Source organism: Pogoniulus pusillus, chromosome 34 (assembly GCF_015220805.1).
Source record: "Pogoniulus pusillus isolate bPogPus1 chromosome 34, bPogPus1.pri, whole genome shotgun sequence".
NCBI classification, from domain to species: Eukaryota; Metazoa; Chordata; class Aves; order Piciformes; family Lybiidae; genus Pogoniulus; species Pogoniulus pusillus.
Genome location: NC_087297.1, coordinates 2,947,501 through 2,960,950, shown reverse-complemented (window position 1 = coordinate 2,960,950; position 13,450 = coordinate 2,947,501). Strand labels below are relative to the sequence as shown.

Genomic DNA, 13,450 nt, shown 5'->3' with positions numbered 1-13,450 from the left:
CTGAATAAAGATTACAAATGGGAAGTAATTTAATTAGGCAGAAATTCTGCCTGCATCAAACTCACTTGAAGAGGAGGCTGAGAGGAGACCTCATTGCTCTCTACAGCTCCCTGAAAGGAGGATGCAGTGAGGTGGGGGCTGGGCTCTGCTCTCTAGGGTCAGGTGATAAAATGAGAGGGCCACGAAGATGCTCAGAGGGCTGGAGCAGCTCTCCTGTGAGGACAGGACAGAGAAGGCTTCCAAGAGACCTTGTAGTGGCCTTCCAGTGTCTGAAGGGGGCTAGAGGAGGGCTGGAGAGAGACTATTGACAAGGTCTTGTAATGACAGGACAAGGAGGAATGGGTTTGAAGTGGCAGAGGGGAGATTGAAAGTGGATGTTAGGAGGAAGTTGTTTGCAGTGAGGGTGGTGAGAGACTGGCACAGGTTGCCCAGGGAGGTTGTGGAGCACAGAAGCACAGAATGTGGTCTTTGATCACATTCTGTGCTTCTGTGATCCACAACCTCTCTGGAAGTGTTCAGCACCAGGTTGGATGAGACCTTGAGTAACCTGTTCTAGTGGGAGGTGTCCCTGCCTATGGTGAGGGGTTGGAACTGGCTGAGCTTTAAGGTCCCTTCCAACCTAAACCATTGTATGATTCAATGTGATTGTGCCAGGGGAGGGTTTGGTTTGAGATCAGGCAAAAATTCTTACTGAAAGATTGAACAGGCACTGGAAGAGGCTGCCCAGGGAGGTGATGGAGTCACCATCCATAAAAGGCACGTGGGGACAGAGTTTAGTGGCCCTGGTGGTGTTGGGTTGATGGTTAGACTCAAAGATCTTGGAGGTCTTTTCTTGGAACTGGATGATCTTTGAGGTCCTTTCCAACCTAAACCATTCTATGATTCTTTTGTCTCCCTCACCTGCATTGCAGGGTCCTAGCTGTGCCCAAACTCACATCCTGGGTGTGCCAGGGCAGCAGTAAGCAGCAGTTGGGTGCTGTACAGTGAGCACTTTGTTCTTGCCTTCCTGATGGAGTTGTTTGATGCCTAATGCGAGGGCCACGCTGACTTGTTTTACAAGTGTGAATATGAAAGTTGTGTCCATGGCACATGGAGACAGGGTTTAATGGCCATGGTGCTGTTAGGTTGATGGTTAGACTCAAAGATCTTGGAGGTCTTTTCTTGGAACTGGATGATCTTTGAGGTCCCTTCCAGCCTAAACCATTCTATGATTCTGCGGTTCTATGATTCTTTTGTCTCCCAGCAGTGGGTGAACCATCCTCACCTGCATTGCAGGATCCTAGCTGCCCCCAAACTCACATCCTGGGTGTGCCAAGGCAGCAGTAAGCAGCAGTTGGGTGCTGCACAGTGAGCACTTTGTTCTTGCCTTCCTGATGGAGTTGTTTGATGCCTAACACGAGGGCCACGCTGACTTGTTTTACGACGTCCCACACCAGCAGTGCGTAGCTTTCGCTTAGATTTGGAAGTGTTCAGGCTTCCTATTAAAGGTTCATTTCTTCTTTTCATCATTCAGCTCACTCATTTGCACCGTAATGGACTTTCCCCTTCCTCCTCCTGATAGCTGCTGCTTTTATACCTATTTTGCCAGCCATATTTTAAAGTCTAATCCATACAGCGGTTGGCTGAAATTCCATAGCGTTGCTTATTTCTTACCTATAACTCTTCATAAAAAATAGGGCTGTGCCAACCTATTATACCCTTAATAGAATATTCTAATGGTTATTAAATCAATTGACTCTGAATCTCACTTTAATAAATGAGTCAGACAGTATTTTCCAATTACTGTCAGCCGCCACCTTTCCAAAGAGCAGATTATTTTGATTGAATTTTTAAAGCTGTTCAGCACTTTTTTGTTCCACTTCTTTTTTCCTTCTTCTTTTTTTTTTTAACTTCTTTTTTTCTTTTCTTCTTTTTTTTTTTTTTTTATTCTTCATTCCATTCCTTCCCCCCCACTCCCTGAGAAGAGCCAAAAGCAGGAGCTCTGTTCTGCAGAGGACAGCCTCTTGGACTGTATCTGATGCTCCGTTCTGGATTTATCCCCAGTGAAAACTGAGAACATGACATTTCACCAGCCCAATTAATGGTATCACACTTTGCACTTAGAATCTTGGAATCAGTCAGGGCTGGAAGGGAAAATGTGCCAGGGGAGGGTTAGGTTGGAGAGGAGGAAAAATGTCTTTGGTGCAAGAGTGGTCAGGAATTGGAAGAGGCTGCCCAGGGAGGTGGTGGAGTGCCCATCCCTGCAGGTGCTCAAGAAACCTGTGACCATGGCACTTGGGGACAGGGTTTAATGGCCATGGTGGTGTTGTTTTGATGGTTGGACTGGATGACCTTAGAAGCTTTTCCAGCTATAACAATTGTACAAGCAAGTTTTTATATTGTGTTTACAACTTCCCCAAACATCAAAATCACAGGCAGGATACTACAAAAAGATCCTATAGAATCAATCACAGAATCAGGCAGGGTTGGAAGGGACCACAAGGATCATCCAGCTCCAACCCCCCTGCCATGCCCAGGGACACCCTACCCTAGAGCAGGCTGACCAGAGTCCCATCCAGCCTGGCCTTAAACACCTCCAGCCATGGGGCCTCAACCTACCTCCCTGGGCAACCCATTCCAGCCTCTCACCACTCTCCTGCTCAACAACTTCCTCCTCACCTCCAGCCTGACTCCCCCCACCTCCATCTTTGCTCCATTCCCCCCAGTCCTCTCACTCCCTGAGAGCCTAAAACATCCCTCCCCAGCTTTTTTGTACCCCCCTTCAGATCCTGAAAGGCCACAAGAAGGTCTCTTCCGGAGCACCCTACCAAACCGTTTGCTAAACAGGAAAGTCAAGCCAGGGCTCAGTGTGTAAACAGAGCCCTTTGCATCCTCTTTCTGCATCTGGCTCCTTTGCAGGAGCCGCCACACCCTGGCTCTTCCATGCCAGGGGAAGATAAGATGCTTGGCTGTGCTTTGAAATCCCCGATGGAAAGCAGAGCACAGGGGACAAAGCTTTGTCCCCTCATCCTTCTGCAGCGCTGCGTGACCCAAGCGAGCAGGCAGTTGCGTTCCTGGCTGTGTTATCTTAAAGCTTTCCAAAGGCAGATGGCAGTGATTCTGGCTCTTCTGTGTGCTGTAGATAGTCCTGGACTCTGCTCCAGCTCCACCGTCCCCCTTGCATTAAAAAATCTTAAGGGATACTAATTAGGTCAGCCTGTTAAAGGAGAAATTAAAACTGAACACCTCTTCTTTAAAGCTGGGGAGTCTGAGAGGCACAGGCCATGCTGCCATGCCCGAGGTGGTAAGAGTAAGGCAGTGGTGGAGTTTGGAATGGAATCCAGCCCTCCCAGCTCTCCTGCCAACGCTCTAACCTTCTCTGTCACCCCTGCCTTTATATCGCGCTGGCCTCGCGTGCTTCGTTTCAAGGACTGGAACCTTGCCCTTTGTTCCAAGGCTGAAGCACGGAGCAGGTGGTGTGCACAAAATGGGTGGAAAAGAGTGTGAGGGGAAGGGTTTGCAACCTTCTGAACAGTCAGGCTGGGAGGAGGGACACACACACACACACACACACACACACTAAGAAGTGCTTCTATTAGTTACACAAATGCAGTCACGTTTCCAATGTGGTCTTTCGAACCGGGAGGCTAAAAATCATTTCATTTTCAAGAGGCAGCTTAGCTTCTGCACAAATTGATGTCTCTTTGCCTGGGGAAGTTTCCTATCTGCCCCAGGCGAGTGGGTGAGGGGATTTTTTTTTTTTTCAAACCCTGCTTACAAGCCTTTAGGAAGAAATTGGATTTGCAAGATGCAGTAATCAAAGAGGTTTTGATGTTGGTGACCAGGAGATGGCCTCGGATGCGGGCGGCACAATGGGGTCACACCTGATGGGCTTGGGCGCTTCTTGAGCTAGTGCAAATAGTGCAGCTGAAATGAGCTCTGCTTTGGCACCAGGGCACGTGCCTGCCTTCCTCCTTTCTCCTCGTTAGCCTCCTCTGTCTCCTGTAGCTCCATCTAAAAATACTCCTTGTTAGGAAGTCTTTCTGCCCTGGAATGTTTGAAGAACTCCCCGTTCAGCGTTCCCGTGCTGGAGAATGATGAGCATGGTTCATTTACACTTTGCCAACAGTAACTCTGTGATTTGAGAACTGGCATCGATTAGCTTCACCTTGACATGTGGAAGGTCCTGAAATGGAGCTCCCTTTGTCCTAATTCCTTTGACTGTGTGTGTCAGCACAAACAGTTTGATGAAGAAACTTCACCCTGCAGGCTTTCTAGCTCCTGATTACCCATGGTGGGGACTGGTGCTGCCTTCAGAGCTATCTGTTAGGTAACAGCCTGACTAGGTAAGGATCTGGATGTAGGAGACAGGATCTAGTTACTTGTGGCAGTCTGTACAGCCCTCATAATTGATTGGGAAGTTCAGGGAAGAGGAGGCATTAAAGTATGGCTCGTTGAGCCTTCCTTCTCTTTGCTGTTCTCTGTTCTGCAGCTTTGCCCACAGCTGTGCATTGCTGCTTGTTGGCAGAGCGTGGCATACAGCCTGCCTCACAGGATGTGGCCATCTCTCCTAGATGTGCACACTGCTGCCTGCCAGCTTCTTTCCCCTCCTGCTCCCCTTCACAGTGCTTGCATGGACCATACTTGTCTGAGCAGCAGCAAAAGCAGGATGTACTGGAAGGCTTTGTCAGTGATGGTGGAAAACCCCAAGTCCCAGGCAGCTCTGGAGAATCCACTACAGTTTTCCCTGCTGAGGAAACAGCTCACTTGTATTTGCTGAGTGGTTGCTAATTTATCTATGAAGAGTCAGGAAAGATGTCAGCTGCCTCATGAGGAGGTGTCACCTACTCTTAATGTGCAGAAGAGACCTTCTGCACAGAGTGTGTTCAGCCAACAATACCTGAGTACCAGTGTGTCTGGGCAGGACATGCACCTCAGCAGCCTGTGCTCCACTGTCTCCATATTCCAGTCCCTCCAGAGGGGCTGTGGTGGCAAACCAGCTGAGATTGACCTGAGCCTTTTCCTGTGTTGGCTGTCCCCAGCAGATCCAGCTACAGGTTGGCAGGGAGTGAGAGTAGAGTCAAAGGTAGTGAAGTTTTGCTGTCTGATGTGGGTAACAGAGACAGGCACTTCAGTGGCAATGGTCTGTGGGCACAAGATTGCTGAGGCCACTGAGCTTTGCCATCCAGAGCATGTCTGCTGTTTCACAGCCTCTGATAGCTCCTCAGCAGGACCACTGAAAAGTGCTTTCGTGAAGGACTGGGTGGAGGAGGAAGGGAAGGCAGTGGTTTGTCATCTGAGCATGCAGGTTACACTGGGTCATGTTTGTCCATGCCTGTGGCACCACTGTGTTGAGCTAAGGCTGAGGGGAGGAGAAGAGTTAGGCCACATGCAGTGTGTCCACTGTAAAGAGAAAAAGTGAGGTCCTATGTTCTTCTCACAGTCACTGCATGAAGAACACAGATACAGCATGGAAGGCAATGGAGACCCCATCTAAAGGGACATGAAGTTCAGTGCAGAGAGAGCTGCCCAGGTACAATGGAGACCCCATCTATAGGGACATGATGTTCAGTGCAGAGAGAGCTGCCCAGGTACAGTGGAGACCCCATCTATAGGGACATGATGATCAGTGCAGAGAGAGCTGCCCAGGTACAATGGAGACCCCATCTATAGGGACATGATGATCAGTGCAGAGAGAGCTGCCCAGGTACAGTGGAGACCCCATCTATAGGGACATGATGATCAGTGCAGAGAGAGCTGCCCAGGTACAGTGGAGACCCCATCTATAGGGACATGATGATCAGTGCAGAGAGAGCTGCCCAGGTACAATGGAGACCCCATCTATAGGGACATGATGTTCAGTGCAGAGAGAGCTGCCCAGGTACAATGGAGACCCCATCTATAGGGACATGAAGTTCAGTGCAGAGAGAGCTGCCCAGGTACAATGGAGACCCCATCTATAGGGACATGATGATCAGTGCAGAGAGAGCTGCCCAGGTACAGTGGAGACCCCATCTATAGGGACATGATGTTCAGTGCAGAGAGAGCTGCCCAGGTACAGGTCGTTGTCAGGGTAGGAGGTTTGTAGTCAGCATTTTACCTGTTGCTCCAAAGGAGACACTTCACCAGTCTGCCCTCCTCAAGCTTCAGTCCATTGTCCCTTCTCCTATAGTGGCAGGACTGCAAACCTTTGTCAAAACTCCCTCCCCAGCTCTCCTGTAGCCCGCTCCAGGTACTGGAAGGCTGCTCTAAGGTCTTCCCAGACCCTTCTCTTCTGCAGGCTGAACAGCCCCAACTATGTAAGCCTGTCCCTGTAGGGAAGGTTCTCCAGCCCTCTGACCATCTTCATGTCCTCCTCTGGACTCTCTCCAACAGCTCCAGATCCTTCTTATGCTGGGGGCCCCAGAACTGCAGACAATGCTGCAGGTGTGGTCTCAGCAGAGCAGAGCAGAGGGGCAGAATCCCCTCCCTGTGTGCTGTTGTTCTCCCTGCTCTGGATGCAGCCAGCACACAGCTGGCTCTGGGCTGCCAGCAGCCATTGCCCAGTGACCAACAAGTGACACCCAGGCCCTTCTCACAGTATCACAGTATCAGCAAGGTTGGAAGAGACCTCACAGATCATCAAGTCCAACCCTTTAGCACAGAGCTCAAGGCCAGACCATGGCACCAAGTGCCACGTCCAGTCCTGCCTTGAACAGCTCCAGGGACGGCGACTCCACCACCTCCCCGGGCAGCCCATTCCAGTGTCCAATGACTCTCTCAGGGAAGAACTTTCTCCTCACCTCCAGCCTAAATCTCCCCTGGCACAGCCTCAGGCTGTGTCCTCTCGTTCTGGTGCTGGCCACCTGAGAGAAGAGAGCAACCTCCTCCTGGCCACAACCACCCCTCAGGTAGTTGTAGACAGCAATAAGGTCTCCTTGAGGCTGCTCTCCAGCCACTCCTTTCCCAGCCTGGATTTGTGCTTGGCACTGCCCCAAGCACAAAGCTCTCTGCTCTCACCCTCTACAGCAACTGCCAACCGCGATCGTCGCTCAGGTCGGTCGCCGCTCATCGCAGGCAGGGGGCTAGGCAGTGTGGCATTTAGGTGCTTGAGGTGGGCAGGACGCTCTCCTAAGCTGGTCCTTTTCCAGCTGAGCTCTGCTGGGGAGCTGTGCCAGTCTCCAAGCATCTCGTTCCCTCCTGGTTTGTGCTAATCAGATCCAGTATTTACCTGGAGATCAATGCGGCTGCTGTAGCACACCGGTGACATACAGAAGGACCTTTTCTAAGCGGCGCGCTGGGAATTGAGGCCTCTGCAGCAGGGCTGGAAGCCACTTCTTACCTAGCAACTGTTTCTAAGTAGGACAGCCGTTGGCTGCCCTCATGGCAGAGTGGCTGAATCCTGCAGCACCCTCAGGAAGGGAGCCTGGTGCCAGGCACCAGCCGGCCTTCGGAGGACAATGGGAGGAAGCGGAGGAACAAGCGGCAGGGAGTGGGAAGGGTTTGAAAGCCGCAGGATGTTGACGGGAAGGCTGCGTCAGGAGGTGCAGGCTGCCCAGGACTTTTCTGGGCTGGTGAGAGGAGAAATGCAAATAAAAAAGAGGGGGAAAAAAAGGTCTTGGATTGTCAGAAAGGGAGCTGGGAAATCCTGTGGCTTGCAAAAGGTTTCGCGTATGCCCCTGGGACTGCGAACGTGGAGCAGGAGTGTTGGGAGGGAACCAACTACCCTCCTGTCTCACGCTGGTTACCAGAAGCTCCATGTCAGCCAGGGTGCCCCAAATGGGTGCACTCACAGTTCTTAGCCATGGTAGAGCCAGTGCTCAGCCCCACCGATCACCATTACAGCCCTCATACTGGAACAGGCTGCCCAGAGAGCTTCTGGAGTCTCCTTCTCTGGAGACTTTCAAGATCTCTCTGGATGTGTTCCTGTGTGACCTGCCCTAGGTGATGCTGCTGTGCCCAGGGGGATTGGACTGGATGATCTGCAGAGGTCACTTCCAGCCCCTGCCATTCTGTGATTCTATGGTTCTGTGTGCAAATGGACTCAGTGGTGTCCAGGCAGCTCTGCTAAGAGGTGATGCTGCAGCTCTTGCTCATCATTTCCTGCTGAAGTCCAAGGCTTTGCATTCTGTCTGATGCCATCTGTATGTGGAAAATCTGTGCCTGTGTATTCTGCTAAGCTTTGTACATTCTGAAGTCTTCAGTTAGGAAAACATTGCAGCAGCCATAGGTGCTGAGGGACATCCTGAAGCCTTCAGCTACGAGAACACTGCAGTAGCCATAGGTGCTGAGGGACATCCTGAAGCCTTCAGTTAGGAGAACACTGCAGCAGCCATAGGTGCTGAGGGACATCCTGAAGCCTCCAGTTAGGAGAACACTGCAGCAGCCATAGGTGCTGAGGGACATCCTGAAGCCTTCAGTTAGGAGAACACTGCAGCAGCCATAGGTGCTGAGGGACATCCTGAAGCCTCCAGTTAGGAGAACACTGCAGCAGCCATAGGTGCTGAGGGACATCCTGAAGCCTTCAGTTAGGAGAACACTGCAGCAGCCATAGGTGCTGAGGGACATCCTGAAGCCTTCAGTTAGGAGAACACTGCAGCAGCCATAGGTGCTGAGGGACATCCTGAAGCCTTCAGTTAGAACACTGCAGCAGCCATAGGTGCTGAGGGACATCCTGAAGCCTTCAGTTAGGAGAACACTGCAGCAGCCATAGGTGCTGAGGGACATCCTGAAGCCTTCAGTTAGGAGAACACTGCAGCAGCCATAGGTGCTGAGGGACATCCTGAAGCCTTCAGTTAGGAGAACACTGCAGCAGCCATAGGTGCTGAGGGACATCCTGAAGCCTTCAGTTAGAACACTGCAGCAGCCATAGGTGCTGAGGGACATCCTGAAGCCTTCAGTTAGGAGAACACTGCAGCAGCCATAGGTGCTGAGGGACATCCTGAAGCCTTCAGTTAGAACACTGCAGCAGCCATAGGTGCTGAGGGACATCCTGAAGCCTTCAGTTAGGAGAACACTGCAGCAGCCATAGGTGCTGAGGGACATCCTGAAGCCTTCAGTTAGGAGAACACTGCAGCAGCCATAGGTGCTGAGGGACATTCTGAGCTTAGGAAAACCAAACAGCTCTTCAGTTCATAGTTCAAACTTGCTCTTTGATAGGAGCAAGTGGTGAATTTCACTTTTCCTCTGATTTCTCCTGCAGATGAAGGACTGAACCATGAATGCAAGCTCTGCAATCAGACGTTCGACTCTCCTGCCAAACTTCAGTGCCACCTGATAGAGCACAGCTTTGAAGGCATGGGGGGCACCTTCAAGTGTCCAGTGTGCTTTACAGGTAGGATGCCATTGCTGCTGGTCCCAGGCACCCTTACACTTGCAGAACTCCACTTTCAGCTGTGCCACATGCTGGTTTTAGGTCAGTTTTAGGAGATGCTGCGTGGACTACTGTGCACAGTTCTGGAGCCCCCAGCACAAGCAGGGCATAGAGCTGTTTGAGCCAGTCCAGAGGAGGCCACCAACATGCTGAGAGAGCTGCAGCAGCTTGCTCTGAGGACAGGCTAAGAGAGTTGGGGCTCTGCAGCCTGGAGAAAAGAAGGCTTGGAGGAGACCTTGGATTGGCCTTCCAGGATGTGAAGGGGGCTGCAGGAGGGCTGGGAAGGGACTATTGACAAGGTCTTGTAATGGCAGGATGAGGAGGAATGGGTTTGAAGTGGCAGAGATTGAAAAGTGGATGTTAGGAAGAAGTTGTTTGCAGTGAGCGTGGTGAGACACTGGCACAGGTTGCCCAGGGAGGTTGTGGAGCACAGAAGCACCCAATGTGATCAAACATTCTGTGCTTCACAACCTCCCTGAAGGTGTTCAGAGCCAGGTTTGGATGAGACCTTGAGCGACCTGTTCTAGTGGGAGGTGTCCCTGCCTATGGCAAGCGTTTGGAACTGGATTTGCTTTGAGGTCCCTTCCAACCTAAACCATTCTATGATTCTATGACTTGTGTTCATTAGTGATGTTAATTAGAAATGCTTTAGGAAGCTGACTGAAAAGCATCCACCTGTAAGAGCAGCATTTTGAGCTCTCCTACCAGAAGCTCGAGGTTTCTGTAACCGCAGAAGTGACAGTCCATAGTGTGCCATTCATTACCTTCCTGTTCCAAACTCACCAAGGTGAAAGCTCCCCATAAAATTGTGCTTTAGAGCTACAGATGTTTCACCTCAAACTGAAATACCTGGAAGCAGAACCTTATAACCCAGCTAGGCAGAGCCACACTCTCCTCTGATGGGGTAAGAAAGTCTGCCTGCACGCGTTCACGGGCTCATGGTGAGAAGAAACACCCTTGTAAAGTGCTTTAGAAAGCAATCCATGCTTTCTTGCCACAAGCCAAGCTCTGCTCTCCCCTGACACAAGTCCAAGTGTGGAATAATCCTCCCCAAGTCAGCGGTGTTACTCGGTAGTAAAACCCAAGTGAGAAAATAACTTGACCCAGTAGGGCTAAGCACTGCAGTGCTTGGGCCATAACGAGGAACAGAAAAATGCTGTTGGTGGAAATGAAAACACATTAAAAGGATGCCTACAGAGCTGGGAGCTTTTTTAAGGACTTCCTAATAGAAGACTTTCATAGAATGATAAGCTAAAACACGAGGGTTAATACGTGTAGCTTACATGCCCAATTTTGCTTTACAAGATGGAAATCAAAGATAATCACAAACATGACAAAACACACTTTGGGTATTCTGGCAGCAGTGGCATGCTAAGCCTGGAAGCCAGTCAAGGTTTCTGGTCTCCATTAATGGGAGTGAAGGATTTTCATTGATAGGCAAATAGCTCCTTAAATACCTTCCTTTTACTTCTCTCTGTTTGGCAGCTCCCCTCCCAGTAAACCCTCAGTGTGTGCACTGCGGAGGAGAAGGAGAATTGAGTTTTCCATCTCTCCGATGGAGTGGCTGGGGATGGTGATTAGCTCACTGCCTTCAGCCTTCACACATTTCTGTGGGTTGCACAATTAAAACAACCAAACAAACCAGAAATAACCCCAACAACAACTGCAACAAACCACAGAGTTCATCTTCACTGCACAGCTTGGCACAGCCCTGTCTGAGCCCTCAACAGTTTGCTCCTTAGGAGGCTGTGCTCAGTAACCTTTTCACTGAGGCTTTCTTGGTTTTTTTTTATAGTTTTAATGCTGATTCTACTTATTCTTTCCCTCCTCCCCCACCCCCCCTCCCCGCCCTTGATATTGTGTACACATGGTGATGTGTGTGCAGGATTTGTGTAGACATACCGTGATACACACAACATCAAGTGCAAGGTCCTGCAGCTGGGTCGAGGCAATGCCAAGCACAAATGCAGGCTGGGCAGTGAGTGGCTGGAGAGCAGCCCTGAGGAGAGGGACTTGGGGGTGCTGCTGGAGGAGAAGCTCAACAGGAGCCAGCAGTGTGCACTTACAGCCCAGAGAGCAAGCAGAGCCTGGGCTGCAGCAGCAGCAGTGTGGCCAGCAGGGCCAGGGAGAGGATTCTGCCCCTCTACACTGCTCTGCTGAGACCCCGCCTGGAGTATTGCATCCAGTTTTGGGGCCCCTGGGACAAGAGGGTTGTGGAGATGCTGGAGTGTGTCCAGAGCAGGGCCAGGAGGATGCTCAGAGGCTGCAGCAGCTCTGCTGTGAGCACAGACTGAAAGAGTTGGGGCTGTGCAGGCTGGAGCAGAGGAGGCTCCCAGGTGATCTTCTTGTGGCCTTCCGGCATCTGAAGGGGGCTACAGAAAAGCTGGGGAGGGACTTTTCAGGCTGTGAGGGAGTGCCAGGAGTGAGGGGAATGGAGCAAAGCTGGAGGTGGGAAGAGTGAGGCTGGAGGTGAGGAGGAAGTTGTTGAGCAGGAGAGTGGTGAGAGGCTGGAATGGGTTGCCCAGGGAGGGGGTTGAGGCCCCATGGCTGGAGGTGTTTGAGGCCAGGCTGGATGGGACTCTGGCCAGCCTGATCTAGAGTAGGGTGTCCTTGGGCATGGCAGGGAGATTGGAACTGGATGATCCTTGTGGTCCCTTCCAACCCTGACTGATTCTGTGATCGATTCTATAGGATCTTTTTGTAGTACCCTGCCTGTGATTTTGATGTTTGGGGAAGTTGTAAACACAATATAAAAACTTGCTTGTACAATTGTTATAGCTGGAAAAGCTCTCTAAGGTCATCCAGTCCAACCATCAAAACAACACCACCATGGCCATTAAACCCTGTCCCCAAGTGCCATGGTCACAGATTTCTTGAGCACCTGCAGGGATGGGCACTCCACCACCTCCCTGGGCAGCCTCTTCCAATCCCTGACCACTCCTGCACCAAAGACATTTTTCCTCCTCTCCAACCTAACCCTCCCCTGCCACATTTTCAGGTCATTTCCTCTTGTTCAGCCCCCTGAGCAGAGCCTAACCCCCAGCTCACTGCAGCCTCTTCTCAGGGAGCTGTAGAGAGCAATGAGGTCTCCTCTCAACCTGCTCTTCTCCACTGTAATCAACCCCAGCTCCCTCAGCCCTGTTCTCCACACCCTTCCCCACCCTCATTGCCCTACTCACCCTCATTACTTACATAAGGAGAACCCAGAGATGGTTCTCCTCATGAGCCAGATCCCTGATAAAACCAATCCTTCAATCCTGAGCCAGCAGCCTCCTGCAGTACGTTAAGGAGTACAGAGCTAAGTCGATTCCAGTCTGTGCAAATCACTTTTTGCTGATGGGGTAAATAGACAGGGAGCATTAATCATAAACAAGGCTGCTTTATTAGCAATATGCCATTCAATTATTTCAGCAGCTCTTGCTAGAACATTACCAAGCAGCAAAAAATCACCAATATAAGTTTTGTCTGGAAAATGGAATCTGATCTTTTCTCTCTTTCTTCTTGTTTTAATGTCGGGGTAATGAGAAATGTGATTAAAATGTATGACTCAGAAGAACAATATTCTGATGGGCATTTTTTTTTGTTGTTGTTGTTGCCTGGCAATTAGAATAATTTTAATGATTAGGAGTGGAGTCAAAGTCTAAATGCCAGCATCTTTAATAAATCCTTTCCCTGCCTATACAGATTAATATTGTAGAGGCAAACTTTTTTTTTTGTAGGTCACAGTGCACCAGGCATCCATCAGAAGTCAGTGCTGCCAACCCAAACACTGCCTCTGGCATATACAATTTAATTATTAATAGTATGTCTCCTAGGTAAACTGTTACACAGTCTTAGGGCCTTGTTTTGTAGTCATTAAAATTGAACATGTTTATATTATTGAAACCCTTGCATGCCGTCTGTAGGCAGAGCTGATCTTAAAGTATCCAAAGAGAATTTACCTGCAGTTCTGTTTCACATTTATAGACATTGCCCCAGTGTAGCTGTGGGATATCATTTTTTAGCATTAACACATTTAAATACAGAGCTGGTTGTTAGATTTCACTTTAGGCACACAGAGTAAACAGGACTTTGGCATCTCTGCCTTGCAGACCTGTTGGTTGCTAGGAAATAAGTTGT

General features: G+C 50.2%; 1 protein-coding gene across 7 annotated transcripts in view; it reads left to right on the top strand.

The window, feature by feature from the left end:
* Nucleotides 1-13,450, top strand: part of ZNF521 (zinc finger protein 521) — a 394,083-nt gene that overhangs the window by 323,259 nt on the left and 57,374 nt on the right. For all 7 annotated transcript variants that reach the window (XM_064170480.1, XM_064170485.1, XM_064170481.1 and 4 more), the window contains one exon: nt 9,161-9,292. In XM_064170480.1, coding sequence (XP_064026550.1) covers nt 9,161-9,292 — 132 coding nt within the window. The remainder of the gene's footprint in view (nt 1-9,160; nt 9,293-13,450) is intronic.